This window comes from Rhopalosiphum padi, chromosome 1 (assembly GCF_020882245.1).
Source record: "Rhopalosiphum padi isolate XX-2018 chromosome 1, ASM2088224v1, whole genome shotgun sequence".
NCBI classification, from domain to species: Eukaryota; Metazoa; Arthropoda; class Insecta; order Hemiptera; family Aphididae; genus Rhopalosiphum; species Rhopalosiphum padi.
The window spans coordinates 44,806,191-44,821,329 of record NC_083597.1 but is presented as its reverse complement, the minus strand read 5'-3'; the positions used below and the strand labels follow the sequence as shown (position 1 = coordinate 44,821,329).

The 15,139-nt window shown below is 26.4% G+C and overlaps 2 protein-coding genes across 3 annotated transcripts; both read right to left on the bottom strand.

Annotated features, from left to right (window-relative positions):
* Positions 1–1,283: 1,283 nt before the first annotated feature.
* LOC132917882 (uncharacterized) lies at positions 1,284–7,900 on the bottom strand. Its single transcript, XM_060978857.1, has 7 exons — positions 7,747–7,900; positions 6,845–7,041; positions 6,208–6,328; positions 5,986–6,116; positions 3,725–3,856; positions 2,047–2,112; positions 1,284–1,800 (listed from the first exon to the last, which is right to left on the bottom strand). Exons 1-7 carry the CDS (start codon positions 7,898–7,900, stop codon positions 1,627–1,629), a joined length of 975 nt encoding a protein of 324 aa, XP_060834840.1. The 3' UTR covers positions 1,284–1,626.
* A 36-nt stretch (positions 7,901–7,936) lies between these two features.
* On the bottom strand, positions 7,937–11,283 carry LOC132917881 (52 kDa repressor of the inhibitor of the protein kinase-like). Of its 2 annotated transcripts, XM_060978856.1 has the most exons (3): positions 10,830–11,283; positions 10,663–10,739; positions 7,937–10,097 (listed from the first exon to the last, which is right to left on the bottom strand). In XM_060978856.1, the coding sequence occupies exon 3, from the start codon at positions 9,884–9,886 to the stop codon at positions 8,042–8,044; it is 1,845 nt and encodes a 614-aa protein (XP_060834839.1). In that variant the 5' UTR covers positions 9,887–10,097; positions 10,663–10,739; positions 10,830–11,283; the 3' UTR covers positions 7,937–8,041. The 2 variants fall into 2 exon arrangements, with proteins under 2 accessions (XP_060834839.1, XP_060834838.1); XM_060978855.1 differs by having other exon boundaries at positions 10,663–11,283.
* Between the last annotated feature and the right edge of the window lie 3,856 nt (positions 11,284–15,139).

The following is a 15,139-nucleotide window of genomic DNA, read 5'->3' as shown; positions in this document are numbered from 1 at the left end:
TTAAGGGGAGTAAAATCGCCATTGATTTGTATATTATAAATACCTACTAATATTTATAATCAACGGTAATACACTAGTACCTATACTGGCTATTTTTATTATTGAACAGTATATAATTAAAAATTGAGTCTTTTTGTAATTACAATTCAAAGTATATGTTATTTTCATATTTTATGGCAACTATTTTTGATGGCTCGATACTACTTATGGAGTTCAGTTGTTCTAAAATTAAAATAAATCTAAATAAAACTAGATGTTTTAATAGGTTGATGAAATATTGAAATGAGTTGTTATATTACTTATATTCATTAAAATGTTAGAACTACCTACCTATTTAAAGTTTTACATGTGAATTTTCTAGTTGCAAGCAGAGTTCTGAAGAATTAAGACTAGGTATACCAACAGCATGTATTATGTAACAAATTTTTCATTGATTTATTTTTTCTTTTTTTTTCAAAAAAATACTTCCTATTGAATTTATTACTGTAGGCAAACGTCATATATTTCTGTAGTGATTTAGATAGAATATTGTTCTTAAGATAAAAAATGTGGTTTTAAATTTTTATATTGAGATTAGTGTTTTGGGTGTAATATGTTATATTTTTAAATAAGTAATCAAAAAATATACCTTGTTTATTATTATCACAAATGTACTAAGTACAGTAAAACTTCAAATTTGAAATTTCATCCGTTTTATTTTATTTGTATGTAACAATAGGTATATTTTTTATTTTGAACCTACATTATTTAGCTTTTCCGGCTTACATTTTTTAATTAATACCATTAGTTTATTAACAATTTGACTCTAATTTATGACAATTTAATTTGTTACTGTGCGTTTCATTAGTTACTTTTTTCTACTATATTATGTCCAATAACTATTTCTTTTCAAATATTGGTAAATGATTTTTTTCACCATAGGTTTTTAGTTTTTACAGATTGTTTCTAATGATCCTATTAAAACTTGATTGATGCAATAATTTGTTATTTTTTGTGAAACATATTTTCCGGTTTTTCATTTTTTTTTTTTTTTTTGGTAGACCATGAAAAACTTACCGTGCTTAACCTACTCATAACCTACACAACAAAAATATACCTAATTTAGATCCGTTTATTTACTGAGACAAGAAAAGATAGCCCGATAAGTTGTTAATTTAGAACAACTCCACCGGTCTGGCGGTCTATACATACAATATGTACATAAAGACCCACTGTGGCACTGTATGTCAGTACGGGTGATTCAATATTAACTTAAAAATTAATATAAATAATAACATGTGATTAAAATATATATTCTTATAACAATTAAATTACAATAGTATTATAAATCAAATGTTTTTGGTACAAATGAAATTAACTTATCATATTACAAATAGCTAGTAAAATAAATACTACCTTCGTAATACACACATAATTTATCATATAACAATGTACCATATGGTATATCAAAAGTCATATTTTTTATTGAACAGAAATATACGATTAATATATAGTTATTCATAAAATGGATGTAAATATATTAATGTTCTTAATGGATTAAACACTTAAATTAATGATAATTTAGTAAGAATATTCATATTAAATATTTTATGATATAACCTATTATAAATGAATAAAGTGATATAATTATTTCGGTTTAATTGAATCTATTTTAGGACACGCTGTAAAATCAGAATTTGTCCATCCATCAATAATAAAATTTGTAACCGGAAATTTTTTACAACCACATTTGCATTCGAAATCATCTGCATCCAAGTTTTCTATATATAATCCGCTGTAGAATTGTGCTACATAAGCTCCCTGAAAAAACAATACATTTATGTAAATAATAATTTAATAAAATAAACAAACACTATATTATATAGTTTAAACTATGTGGATAATCCTAATATACTGATAAAAATTGAGATTAAAATTAATTAAAATCATTGAAAAAAAATTTTAACCATGAGTAATTGAAAAACCAATATATTCTCGGATCCGCCTCTTTTCAAGATAATAGGATCCTTTAAATATTTGTTAAACATATTATTATAATATATTTACTTGATCATATGAAAGTTTTGAAGGGTTCCCACACCATCGAGATGTATCTACTGAATCGTCACAATACTGTAATAAAAATGAAAATGTAATTTTCAAATTAATTCCACAATAAATGTGTAAAATCTAAAAAAAATGAGATATACAAAACACTACGATCTAAATACTATATTTGTACGTTATACTTTGAAAACTTTTATAGTTTTCTCTGAGTGGAATGGATTGCAACAAAATAACATTATAAAATTGTCATCTAAATTATATTTATCTAATTTTCTAATAACATAGTTTATGCATTTCATAAACGTTTTATCGTTTCCGACTGAACATCTAGTAGCTCATCCATGAATTGATTAATATTTGATTTTCAACTGAAAAAAACAGTTGTTGATTTTCGAATGATAACTCTTCTGACTATTCGTAGTTCTGTTTATAGTAGTGGAAATCTGAACCCTTGTACTTGGTGGGAAACTTTGATTTTGGGAAAATATAAATTCTATAATAAAAAAATTACACTACGAAAAGTACATCTATGGTACTATAAATTTATATTGAACTATAATGATTAATGGTCCTTAAGTAAATTATAATTAGTTATTACCAATAAAATTCGATAAAATATTATTTATTTTCGTTACTTATCTAAAGCAATGAGAGAATTAACTCGTATATACTTATCAATAGCCAAGGAATGAATTCAACGGTATCGGTGCTGTTAAACAAAGGTACCTTCAACAGGGAATCAACTCATAGCAAACGTTAGTTTATTCCGAAAATAATTAATAATAAAAAAAGGTAGGTAACTGTGTACTACTATGTTGAATATTAGGTGTCAGATGGATCACTACTATAGGTCTTATAAATTTGAATATAATGATATATTAATTGTATACGAAAAAGCTGGAAAACCATAGTTTGGAGATTTTGATGAATTTTGTCAAAGTTCTAATTTGAAATGTATATAAAAAAAAATTATGCTAATGTATTTTTTATATTTTTATACAAATATATATTTTGTGTGATATAATATTGATTTTTTTAAACATTTTCACCCACCAAAATTTTTTAATCGACATTTATGAATAAAAATTGTGTTTAAAAAAAAAATTAAATATTTTGAAAATGTTATCGTAAATAGGAAACAATGATATAAACATTTGGTTAAATTTTCAAGTATCAAAGGAAAATTGAAACATTTTATCGATAACCTATTGTGTACTAATATAAAAAAAAACATATAATGAAAAAATATTAAAATCAATACATTCATCGCTCTGTTCAGAATTTAAAATGTATTTGTTTTTATAAAATTATGAGTTTAATATATTTTGAAATAGAAATGCAACATTTTGCTTGAATTTATTTTCATATCTAAATATCGTAAATGATGGATAACAATTTATTATTTCGTAATAATTAAAAAAATTATTACTACTATAATAGCTATATATATAGTATTAAAAAATCATTATCTTAGCTGAGAATCGTTTTTTTGTATTTTAATAATTATTATTAAATTCAAATTTAACACATATATAATATATTATGATGGCTTACTGCTCAATTTCGTGGTTCATTATACACCTACTGTAAAGTTAAGGTATTACCTCTTTACCGTTTTTGAATCATAATATGGTTCTATTTATTATAACTATTTATTGAGATATAAGGTAAACCATACTTTAGAATAAGTTGTGACAGTTATTTCGTCTTTCGAAACTAGATCTTCTGGTATTATTACATTTGCTTGTAACTTAGCAAACAATTTTGATTGATCCATATTAGAATTAGTTACAACTCCTGTAATTTGTTCCTGATAATAATTAGTAATTATTTAATTTTTTTCAAATTAGCAAGTATTACCTATATTTGGCTACAACTAGTTTGCGCACATTTTAAAATTTCTCTGCGAAAACATGTAACTCGTTTGCGCACAACATATTGTAGAAGGAACCACTCGATTGCGCACAACAAATGACATTCAATAATATGGTATAGCCATGATTATATTTTGTACATAATATTATTATTATATACCTACACAGCTACACACAACACACGTGCAAACAATGATATTAGGTATATGGATAATTGCTTTTTAGACGCAAATAATGGTCTGTAATCGGCAATATTACTTCGATAAACTTTATCAGTAATTATGACCCATCAATAAACTGGTACAATCGTTTTGAAATCACAAACACAAGTTTTTAATTTTAGTAATTCTCTCGTACAGTGTTTACAGAAATATGGATTACGAAATAACAAATATATACTATACGCGTCGCGGTAAAATGTGTGTTTCTATTAACAATTTTAAGTTTTCGAAGTACAGGAAATTAAAATGTGGGAATTTTTCATTTCGATGTACCAATAAAAAATGTAAGGCAATTGCTACATTAAATCCTCAGTGTACAAGTATTATTAATCATAAAAACGAACATAATCACAGTGAATATTCTGAGAACGCAGTACATAAAGATATTATCCGTAGTTCTGTTAAGAGAAAGGCCGTTGAAGAAATGCATACACAACCCAGTAAAATTATTAGACGAGAATTATTATTAAAATCAGATTATAATTTAAATCATGGTGACATGCATATGTTACGAAATTCAATGTATGCAACTAGAAAAAAACATTTCCCAAAACTCCCAAATACTGTTAACGAGGCTGTATTACAGCTGAAAGAATTTCAAGTTAAATTTAAAGATGAACAATTTTTGTATTTCAGTGACGATAATAGTGTAGTATTGTTTACATGCTCAACAAATTTAAGTGCTTTATGTGATGCTCCACATGTATTTGGAGATGGAACATTTTCTTATTGCTCAAAATTATTCACACAACTGTATACTATTCATATTTATCAAAATTATTTTTACGTACCAGTAGTATTTTGTTTTTTAGAAGATAAACATACGTCAACATACACAACTATGTGGGAAACACTTCAAAATCATTGTACTCACATTCTCGATCGGCAACTTATTATTAAAGAATTTCATGTTGATTTTGAAAAATCAGCTCATAGCTCAATTTTAAATGTCTTTCCACAGTGTAAAATTGTATGCTGCACATTTCATTTAGCTCAATCTTGGTTTCGTCGAATCCAAAAAAGTAGTAAATTATTACAGGAATATAAAAATAATAATTCAGAGGTAGGTAAATGGCTTAAATATTTTTTTGGTTTGCCGTACTTGCCATCTGATGAAATAGAAATAGCATTTTCAAATTTAATAGCTATAGCTCCACCTGATGGATTCTACTTCTCCGATTATGTTTTTTCATCATATATATTACCTAATTCAAATTTCAATCCATCCCTGTGGGCAGGCAAACCAGATGATTTACCCAGAACAACGAACGGAGCTGAAGCATTCCATAGGCATTTTAATAATCAATTCTATAACCCTCATCCACATGTATACCAAGTAATAGATGTTATTTTAAACATTCAATCAGAAACTGATCTTAAACTGAATTCAATAAAAATGAATATTAATAACTATCGTCGGAAAGAAATGTTACAAACAATTGAGTACATGAAAAATTTGTGGACAAAGTATACAAATAACGAAATTGATCAATTAAATTACTTGGAACAAATGGGCAACCGCTTCCAAGGTAAACCTTTGAAATAAGTAGGTATCTAATTAAAATAAACATAAATAAATTACCGCTACAATAAAAATTACTTGTACATATTTTTTAACACATAGCACTCCAAAAATACATTTTTAACCACACCAGTGAAGTTAAAAATATTCATTGACAGTCCTAAGTCTGTAAAAGTGGGAAGGGAAATGTGTGCGCAAACCAGTGGTTACACAAGAAATAATCTGTGCGCAAACGAGTTGTAAAAATGTGCGCAAATGAGTTGTAATTTTAGTAAATGTGCGCAAACCATGTGCACCCCTATATTTAAATATAAGTACGTACAATAGATGGCATAGTATCACTACATATTGGATTCAACCCGTATTTTTTTGTATTGTTATTACAACTATTCAAATTTGTAAAATCAATGATATAATGATCCATTATTTCATTTATCAATGTAAAATCAATACCTTAAAGAATAATTGTTGTAATCAGAATATAAAAAAAATAATTAACGAAACATTAATATGTCCAATAAAAATTTATATTACAAGTACTTACTGGTTTTATTGGAAATCTGATCCGTTACATAAAATGCTAGACCAACTTTTAATCCATCTACATTGTTTTTAACCGAAGTGACAAAATCGTTTATTTTTTGAGACACATTTTCTATGGCACCCTAAAACAAAATTATATCATAATTAATTAATATAAATATAATTTTATGTTATAATGTTCAATTTTTATAATAACATTTTTTATTTTTCATAGATATCATTCTTATAACTATGATTTATAACGATACGTTTAAGTATAACATGTACTGGTGCATCAATATGTATAAATGACACACTTAAATTTGGCTTAACCTCAGGTTACACATCAGCTATAAATAAAATTAATGGTGCAAATCAACGCAAGTATTAGTTGTTAGCTAATTGAATTTGGCACGTCATATTTCAAAAGATGGGACATGTTTTTGATAATACCGATAATGATAAATTGCAATATATATTTTTTGTGTTCAATGTTAATTCTAAAAGAAAACTTATAGAAGAAATTATAAAATTTTGATTGTTGTAAATCGACGGTTATTTTTGCATGGTCAAAATTAACCATTTTACACTTAATTTATATTAGACCTTTTAAATATGTATGATTTTATGCGAAATTAATGATTTCTAACTTTACTTACATTTAACATATCTGGAATACACATGAAAAGACCACCAAGTTTGTATTTATTTAAAAAACCGACTAATGGATCAAATATTCGTGTTTTATATTCATTTTCATCCAAAGCATTCAATATTGAGCACCAATCTTCATGGAATATGAATCCAATGCTTAGGTAAACATTTTTATTAGCTTCTGTTAAGATCTTGATTGTACCTACATTTATTAAAATATATTTATAATTAGATGGATAATTTAATGTACAGTTTTTATTAGTGAATTACTTACTTTATTGACATTTAAAAATACCTATTCAAACATATTTGATCACAGTTACTGTCAACTATAACTTACTATCAGTTTCATGTTTTTGTTTTATAATAGCTAACTATTAACCGTGATATAACATTATTTTGTATTTTATTGATTTTACTAAGTTTATTTTTATTATTTTGTATTGTGTTTGTAATAAGTCATCACCTAGATAGAAAATTAGTTCCAGTATTTCAAGTATTGAATAATTGATTATTCTTTTATTTTCATTATTAAGCCATTAGTTGATAATAGTGAAGTAAACAGGTGTACCTCAAAACATTTTTTGTTCGTGATTCTTGTATATGTACCTCAATATATTTGTAATTTATTTTAATGGCGATTTTTTAGAAAAAGTATTCTATTTTGGATTATGAAATATTATAACTTATATGTTTCTATAAAAAATAATAATGGTTTATATTGACTCGAATGTCGAAATATTTTTTTGAAAATATTTTTTTTATAATGATAAATAATAAATTTATCACTTATGGCTGTTAAACAGATTATGTTATATGTATTACAATTTACAAGTGGTTATATTTGTACATCTCAAATAACATAAGAAAAGCATGAGTTCAAAATATTTATAATTATTATAATTACTTTCGTCTTCTACATCTACTAAGACACCAACATCACGGTCAAGAGCAAATTGACCTACTATTAATATATCACAACGTTTTGGCAATTCGTTTATATTGAATACATAACCACTACCAGTGGCGCAACTAGAAAAAAATTTTGGGGGGGGTTGCATTAGTACAATATAATATATACATAAGATAAAATCCTGTATGGTTAATTATATAATTTATTACATAAATAATGTTAATATATTATTTATAAATCATCATACATAACAAGAAATAAAATAATAAAGTCATAAGTATAGAAATAGTCATATTATGAATAAAAAACACTTATAAATTAAGATTGAGTCTCCGTTTGAAGTTTTAGCCATTTCATCAATAATCATTGATGGATCAACATTAATATCTTGGTGTATATTGAGGACTGCCAATCCATTTAGTCTCATTTGACCAGTAGTATTTCTGAGATAATTTTTAAGTCGACGCAAGGATGAAAAAGACCTCTCTCCAGTAGCTGTTGTGACTGGCAGTGTAATTAATATTTGCAATAACTTTGAGATTAAAGGAAAAAAATCAGGATTACAATGGAAAAATAGTTCTGTTATTGTTGACGACAAATTTGGTGATTTGAATGCACAACTGTTATACCACAGTTTAAGTTCACCATAACCCATTTCTAAGCTAGTCAAATTGATGCTGTCACTTAATATATCAGTATAAAAATTGAACAGAATTTTGAAGTCCTCAAATGTTTCTTCAGATATTTGTTTGCTGGTCTTAGGTAATAAGCAGTTGAAATTTTTTAGTTTGGCCCTATGTTCAAGAAATCGTCCGTGTAGTTGTTCAAGAAAATTATCAAGAAATGGGATGAATGTTGAGATTCTATAATATTCTATTGGATTATTATTCATAACATTACTCCTATTTTTTTGTCGACTTGTTGTTCTTGGAACACTAACAGTTATATCAAAACTACTACAGACATCCTCTACTTCTTTAAATATTTTTTCAAACTCAGCATTAGCGTTATCACGGATTTGTTTTATAGTTGATTGAGTCATATCAGCAAATTCTAGAGCAGATTCTAAATCTAAGTTTTCAGTTTGAAGAAATTTGCTCAAAGGAGCACTTATTGAAAATACTTTTACTAATATCAATAAGGCTACTTGAAACCTTAATTGATGGATGGAGGAACTAAGTTGGTTAGCTAAAGCAGAAGTCTCATTATCTTTCCAAGTAGATATTTCATTAAGTGCATCCACAACTGCTGGTTGAAGTTCATGAAACACAAGTACAGCGTCATGTCGCTCAACCCACCTTGTAGGGCAAAACTTTTTTAGTTTTTTCAATTTTGATTCATGTAGTTCATTCTGAATTGATATTTTGAGTACATTTTGTCTTTTAGGATAGCCAAAAAAGTTACATATAGCTTGCATTGTGCCCATACAGTTTCGAATATCAGTTACATTACAACTAAACGAAATAGCCAAGTTTAAACAATGTGCTCCACAGTGGATATATAAAGCCATTGGATATTTATCATTGATATGTTTTTGTGTTCCATTAAATTTCCCGGACATAGCCGCCGCTCCATCATACCCTTGTCCAATTAAGTATTTCAGTTCGAGTCCCATGATCTCAAGATTTTGAAGTATAGTTTGTGCTAATGCTTTGCCACTTACATCAGTAACTTCCACAAATTGTAAAAAATCTTCTCTAATTTTTTTTTGTTCTAAATTAACATAACGCACACAAATGGTGAGCTGTTCTTTATTGGAGATGTCACTGGTCTCATCAGCCAATACAGAAAACCCTTTGGCTTTGTTTACAGCACATACAAGATTTTGTAAAATAAGATTATTACAAGCAGAAAGTATCTCATTTTGTATTTTCCAGCTCAGATATGTTGCATTTTTTGCGCAAGAAGTTAAATGACTCTTTAAATATTCATCTCCAGCATCTATTCGAAACCGAAGTAACTGTCTAAAATTTCCATCGTTACATTCAGGCTCATTAATATTCTCATTAGCATTTAATAACATTTCGCTGTCCCTATGGCCTCTTAAGGCTATACCTTGCCTTCCACAAAATATAACTGTTTTTACTATTGGAATAACCTTTAACCGGTTTGCTTCAATTTCTTTTTTAAGCATAGTGTTAATTTGAATATTTATTGAATCAACATTTTTCGATTTGACTGCCAAAAAATGATCATAACGATATTGACATGTTTTATGATAATTACTTTCTGAATGAAGTTTGAAGTATCCTTTATCACCTAACGCCTTCTTCCAGTTGTCAAATTTTTCTAATACTAATTTTCCTAGATTCTGATGTCCTCCTTTACCTACACCATCATTTGGACTGAAAAATACACAAGTTTTACAGTACACACCATTTTGCTCAAATGAATAATGAAGCCATTTAAATTGAAAAAACCATGCAATTTGACATTTCAGATTTCTTTTTCCAGTTTTAGGAAAAATATAGTCTGGAGTGGGATGCTTAAGCTTTGCCAATGCTGTAATTTTTTCATCTTCAGACAACTAAAATAAAAAGCACCAAAAGCTTAATAAGTACTAATAAGCAATAAACAAAAAACTCATTATTATACTATACACACTTTCTTTCCAACATAAAATGATATGTCATTTTCTATATTTTTTTCAACTGCATTAACAACATCACAAGTGCTTGGCTAGTTTGAAGCAAAGCAATAAATAATAATTAGCAAATATTAGGGTACTTTAAAATTCAAGCAATCATAATTAAAAAAAAAAATGTAATATATTTATCATCTACTTTGAAAAATATTATTGGCTGCATGCCTACATGCTGGACTGTTCATAATTATTTTAAAGTCATAAGCAGATAAGACTATAAGAGAAATTATACATTAAATTTTTTTTTAAATTTAAACATTACTTACCATCATTGAAACAGAACTATTTTCTACTACACACTCATCTTCTTTGAATGGTGATGTAACACTATTACTGGTAGTTTCTTTGATGATTTTTGGAGTTTTTGTAAAGAAAAAATCATTTATTTTTCGTTTTGCCATTTGTATAAATTATTATGATTGTGATAATTTACCTTTAACTAAACAATGAACAATGGATATAAAATAGTTTTAATTTTCGTACTGACTACACGGTGTACTCAGTTTTAATCGAGATTCGAGATCATAATATTGTTATCAAATTCGATTTTATCTGACGTGATGAATGGTATATTACATAGAGTATCATAAAGGCACCGCGCCGTATCGATAAATATTGACGCTACCAATGCCTCATTTTATAGTGTGACCATTTTCAGTGAAACAAATTATGTATAACATTGACCGTACCCCGTCACCAACCGGCCGGGTCCGGCGCATAGAGTAATATCACAGAACAATGGTAATATAGAGCAATATTGTTGATGAGCACTAGCGGATTAATTGTCGTAGACTGCCTCTTTTATTTTACTCCTTTTTATGTGTTTTTAACTACGGCGGCTAAAAAACATAACACTAAGCCTCGGAAAAATTTCGGGCGGGGTCATAACCCCTTAACCCCCCCCCTAGTTGCGCCACTGACCACTACTACTCTTCCATATTTCTCCAGCTATAACGCAAATTACTGGTTTTGCATTTGCATCTTAAACATATATTATAAATATTTATTATATAATATAACGTATGCAGTTAATAATAAAGCAAAATAAAATACATATGTTTTAATAATTAAAACAATTTGATTTATTAAAATTGAGATCAACAAAAATATTCTTACATAGTATGTACGTAATATCTATAAGTCGTTCTATAACTTTGAAAATATTTATACAAAAAAAAAAAAAATTAAAAATATTAATACCTTGTATTGTAATCAATGGAGAATATAAAAATATGCTCAAAATAATCACTAATACAATTTTCATTGTTATAAATAAAATGTGTGAGGTGTATGGGATTTTTTTAAATAATATAAAACTGTTTACTGTTATAGACTAGCAGTTTATTGTAATAACAATTTTTAATGCATTGTCAACTTAATATATTATATTTTATAATTTTCTATTTACTCATAATGTTCATAATTAATAACTAAAATTAGAACAGCTGCTATATAAGTTCATTAAATTAATATTGTACGTTATAGTATTAAATTATAATTTATGCGAGTAAATAATAAATTATAAAATAATGAACATTTAAAATTTAGATAACAAATTGTCTATTATTTATTGGTCATGTTATTAAAATCGATAATAAATTATTATTGAAAATGCGTTGGGATTCAGTATTATTTTTGGTTGCTTCAAAAATGTTACAATAATCTTTAAATAAAGAGTTAATTAGTAACCTTATTTTTTCGTACTCTAATCATAAAAATATATGTATCAGCAGTTAATTTAAATAATAAAATAAAATGTATTTTGACAATGATTTTCTCCATTGCATATTTGATCTAATCTAGATCACCCGAAGTGCACGATGTCTACGACGTGCAGTATATACTCCAAGAAAAGTATTTTTTCCTTCGACATTTCACGTTAATACATTCAAATTTCAATTAATTAAATATTCTGCTGATTTCCTCATATTTAACTTCATCATATTCTTGAGATAGTTGATGATAATTACTCTCTAGCTATTTATCGGTTTTCCAATTCTTATTGTCCTGTTTAGAGTTTGAATTTTACCTACCGAAACATCATACTTTAGTGAATATTTTTCACAATTACAATCTATATAGACAAAAGAGCCAAATCGTTTAGATGTTCATGTGTTAAATTTATTCTTAATGCATTTTTGGTAATTTTAATCTCTAAAACGATCTTTCTCCACTATAATTGGTGCACATGAGTGTAAGATATAACCTTTAAGTTTTAAATATTGTAAAAAAAAAGATTAAACATAAAGACGATTTAAAGGTATGAGTTCATAGCTTACATGTTAATGAAGACATACAAACAAATTTCAGTATTTAATAGGGAAATTCTGATCGTGGAATAAAAATCTATAAAGTGTGTCAACAAGCCCCAGTGCCTCTTATAATACTTACGAATATGTTATAAAATACCAATTTGATCACGATTCGAAAAATAATACAAATATCAAAGGTACGTATTATTGTCCGTACATTATTAGTTCTAATTAAGACTAGATATTCAAACAAAGATTTACAATTTTAGTTATTTTGTAGTTATTTTAAAAGAATATTTGTGATGACTTGAACTTTTTATATATAAGCGTATTATAATATTGTAGTATATATTACACAATGCAATTTCAATATAAATGCAATTTTGATGATAAAATATGAAAATGTGAAAACCCACCGTACAATGGATGATTCAATATCTATTCAAAAGTTAATACAAATAATAATATTTGATTTAAATAGATATTATTATTATAATGAAATGATAATTGTATTATATATAAAATGTTTTTGGTACAAATGAAATAAATCTATCATATTCAAATAGCTAGTAAAATAAATACTACCTTAGCAATATATACATAAATGTTTTATATAAAAATATACTATGTAATTAAAAGTCATATTTCTTGAAATGAAATATACATTATACGATTAATATAAAGTTATTCATAAAATGGATCTAAATACATTATTGTTATTAATGGATTGAACACTCAATTTAATGATTATTTAGCAAGAATTTTGATGATAATATGACCTATCATATATAATAAATATTTCGAGTTATATAATTAAATCGCTTAAATTGTATCTAGTTTTGTTCATTTTTTTATAATAACATTTTTTATTTTTCATAGATATCATTCTTATAACTATGATTTATAATGATACGTTTAAGTATAACATGTACTGGTGCATCATTATGTATAAATGACACACTTAAATTTGACTTAACCTCAGGTTACACATCAGCTATAAATAAAATTAATGGTGCAAATCAACGAAAGTATTAGTTGTTAGCTAATTGAATTTTGCACGTCATATTTCAAAAGATGGGACATGTTTTTGATCATACCGATAATGATAAATTGCAATATATATTTTTTGTGTTCAATTCTAAAAGAAAACTTATAGAAGAAATTATAAAATTTTGATTGTTGTAAATCGACGGTTATTTTTGCATGATCAAAATTAACCATTTTACACTTAATTTATATTAGACCTTTTAAATATGTATGATTTTATGCGAAATTAATGATTTCTAACTTTACTTACATTTAACATATCTGGAATACACATGAAAAGACCACCAAGTTTGTATTTATTTAAAAAACCGACTAATGGATCAAATATTCGAGTTTTATATTCATTTTCATCCAAAGCATTCAATATTGAGCACCAATCTTCATCTAATAAGAATCCAATGCTTAGGTAAACATTTTGATTAGCTTCTGTTAAGATCTTCATTGCCTCTATATTTATTAAAATATATTTATAATTAGATGGAAAATTTAAGGTACAGTTTTTATTAATGAAATACTTACTTTATTGACATTTAAAATACCTATCCAAACATATTTGGTCACAGTTTCTGTCAACTATAACTATCAGTTTCATGTTTTTGTTTTATAATACCTAACTATTAACCGTGATATAACATTATTTTGTATTTTATTGATTTTACTAAGTTTATTTTTATTATTTTGTATTGTGTTTGTAATAAGTCATCACCTAGATAGAGAATTAGTTCCAGGATTTCAAGTATTGAATAATTGATTATTTTTTTATTTTCATTATTAAGCCATTAGTTGATAATAGTGAAGTAAACAGGTGTACCTCAAAACATTTTTTGTTCGTGATTCTTTTATATGTAACTCAATATATTTGTAAATTATTTTAATGGCGATTTTTTAGAAAAAGTATTCAGTTTTGGATTATGATATTTTATAACTTATATGTTTCTATAAAAAATTATAATGGTTTATTAAAATATTTATTATAAATGGTTAATCAGTTGGATACCCCATTTAAAATCAACAAAAACGTCATTAATACAAAAACTCAATATAATAAAAATCATTTCACACACATCCTGGGGAGGCGACACTTCTTCACTATTAAAGATTTATAGAGCATTAATTAGATCTAAAGCTGAATATGGTTCATCTGTATTTAGTACGGCCAACCAAAAATACTTAAAAACGTTTGATACACCTCTTAATACGGGATTACGTTTCGCAGTAGGTGCCTTCAAATCCAGTCCTATTGAAAGCTTAAGAAACTTGGCTAACGAATTACCACCGGACTTAAGAAGAACATATAACACTCTTATATACAACCAGATCACTCATAAATATCAAAAACCCTTCAAATAAATATCTAGCCAAGAACATAAAAAAGCTGAAGAATATCACATAGACTTACAAAACCTAGTAAAAACAAAACCCCCGAGTTTCTCTCCGTGGAAAA

What these genes read in the sequence shown, in the direction of transcription:
- LOC132917881 (XM_060978855.1), bottom strand. Translation starts at nt 9,886, where the DNA reads ATGCTTAAAAAAGAAATTGAAGCAAACCGGTTAAAGGTTATTCCAATA.
- LOC132917882 (XM_060978857.1), bottom strand. Translation starts at nt 7,900, where the DNA reads ATGCAACCCCCCCCAAAATTTTTTTCTAGTTGCGCCACTGGTAGTGGT. An exon ending in AGTAGATGTAGAAGACGAAA is followed by an intron (nt 7,042 to 7,746) that starts GTAATTATAATA and finishes TAATAAATGTAG; the next exon opens with GTACAATCAAGATCTTAACA. An exon ending in GTATTCCAGATATGTTAAAT is followed by an intron (nt 6,329 to 6,844) that starts GTAAGTAAAGTT and finishes ATTTTGTTTTAG; the next exon opens with GGTGCCATAGAAAATGTGTC.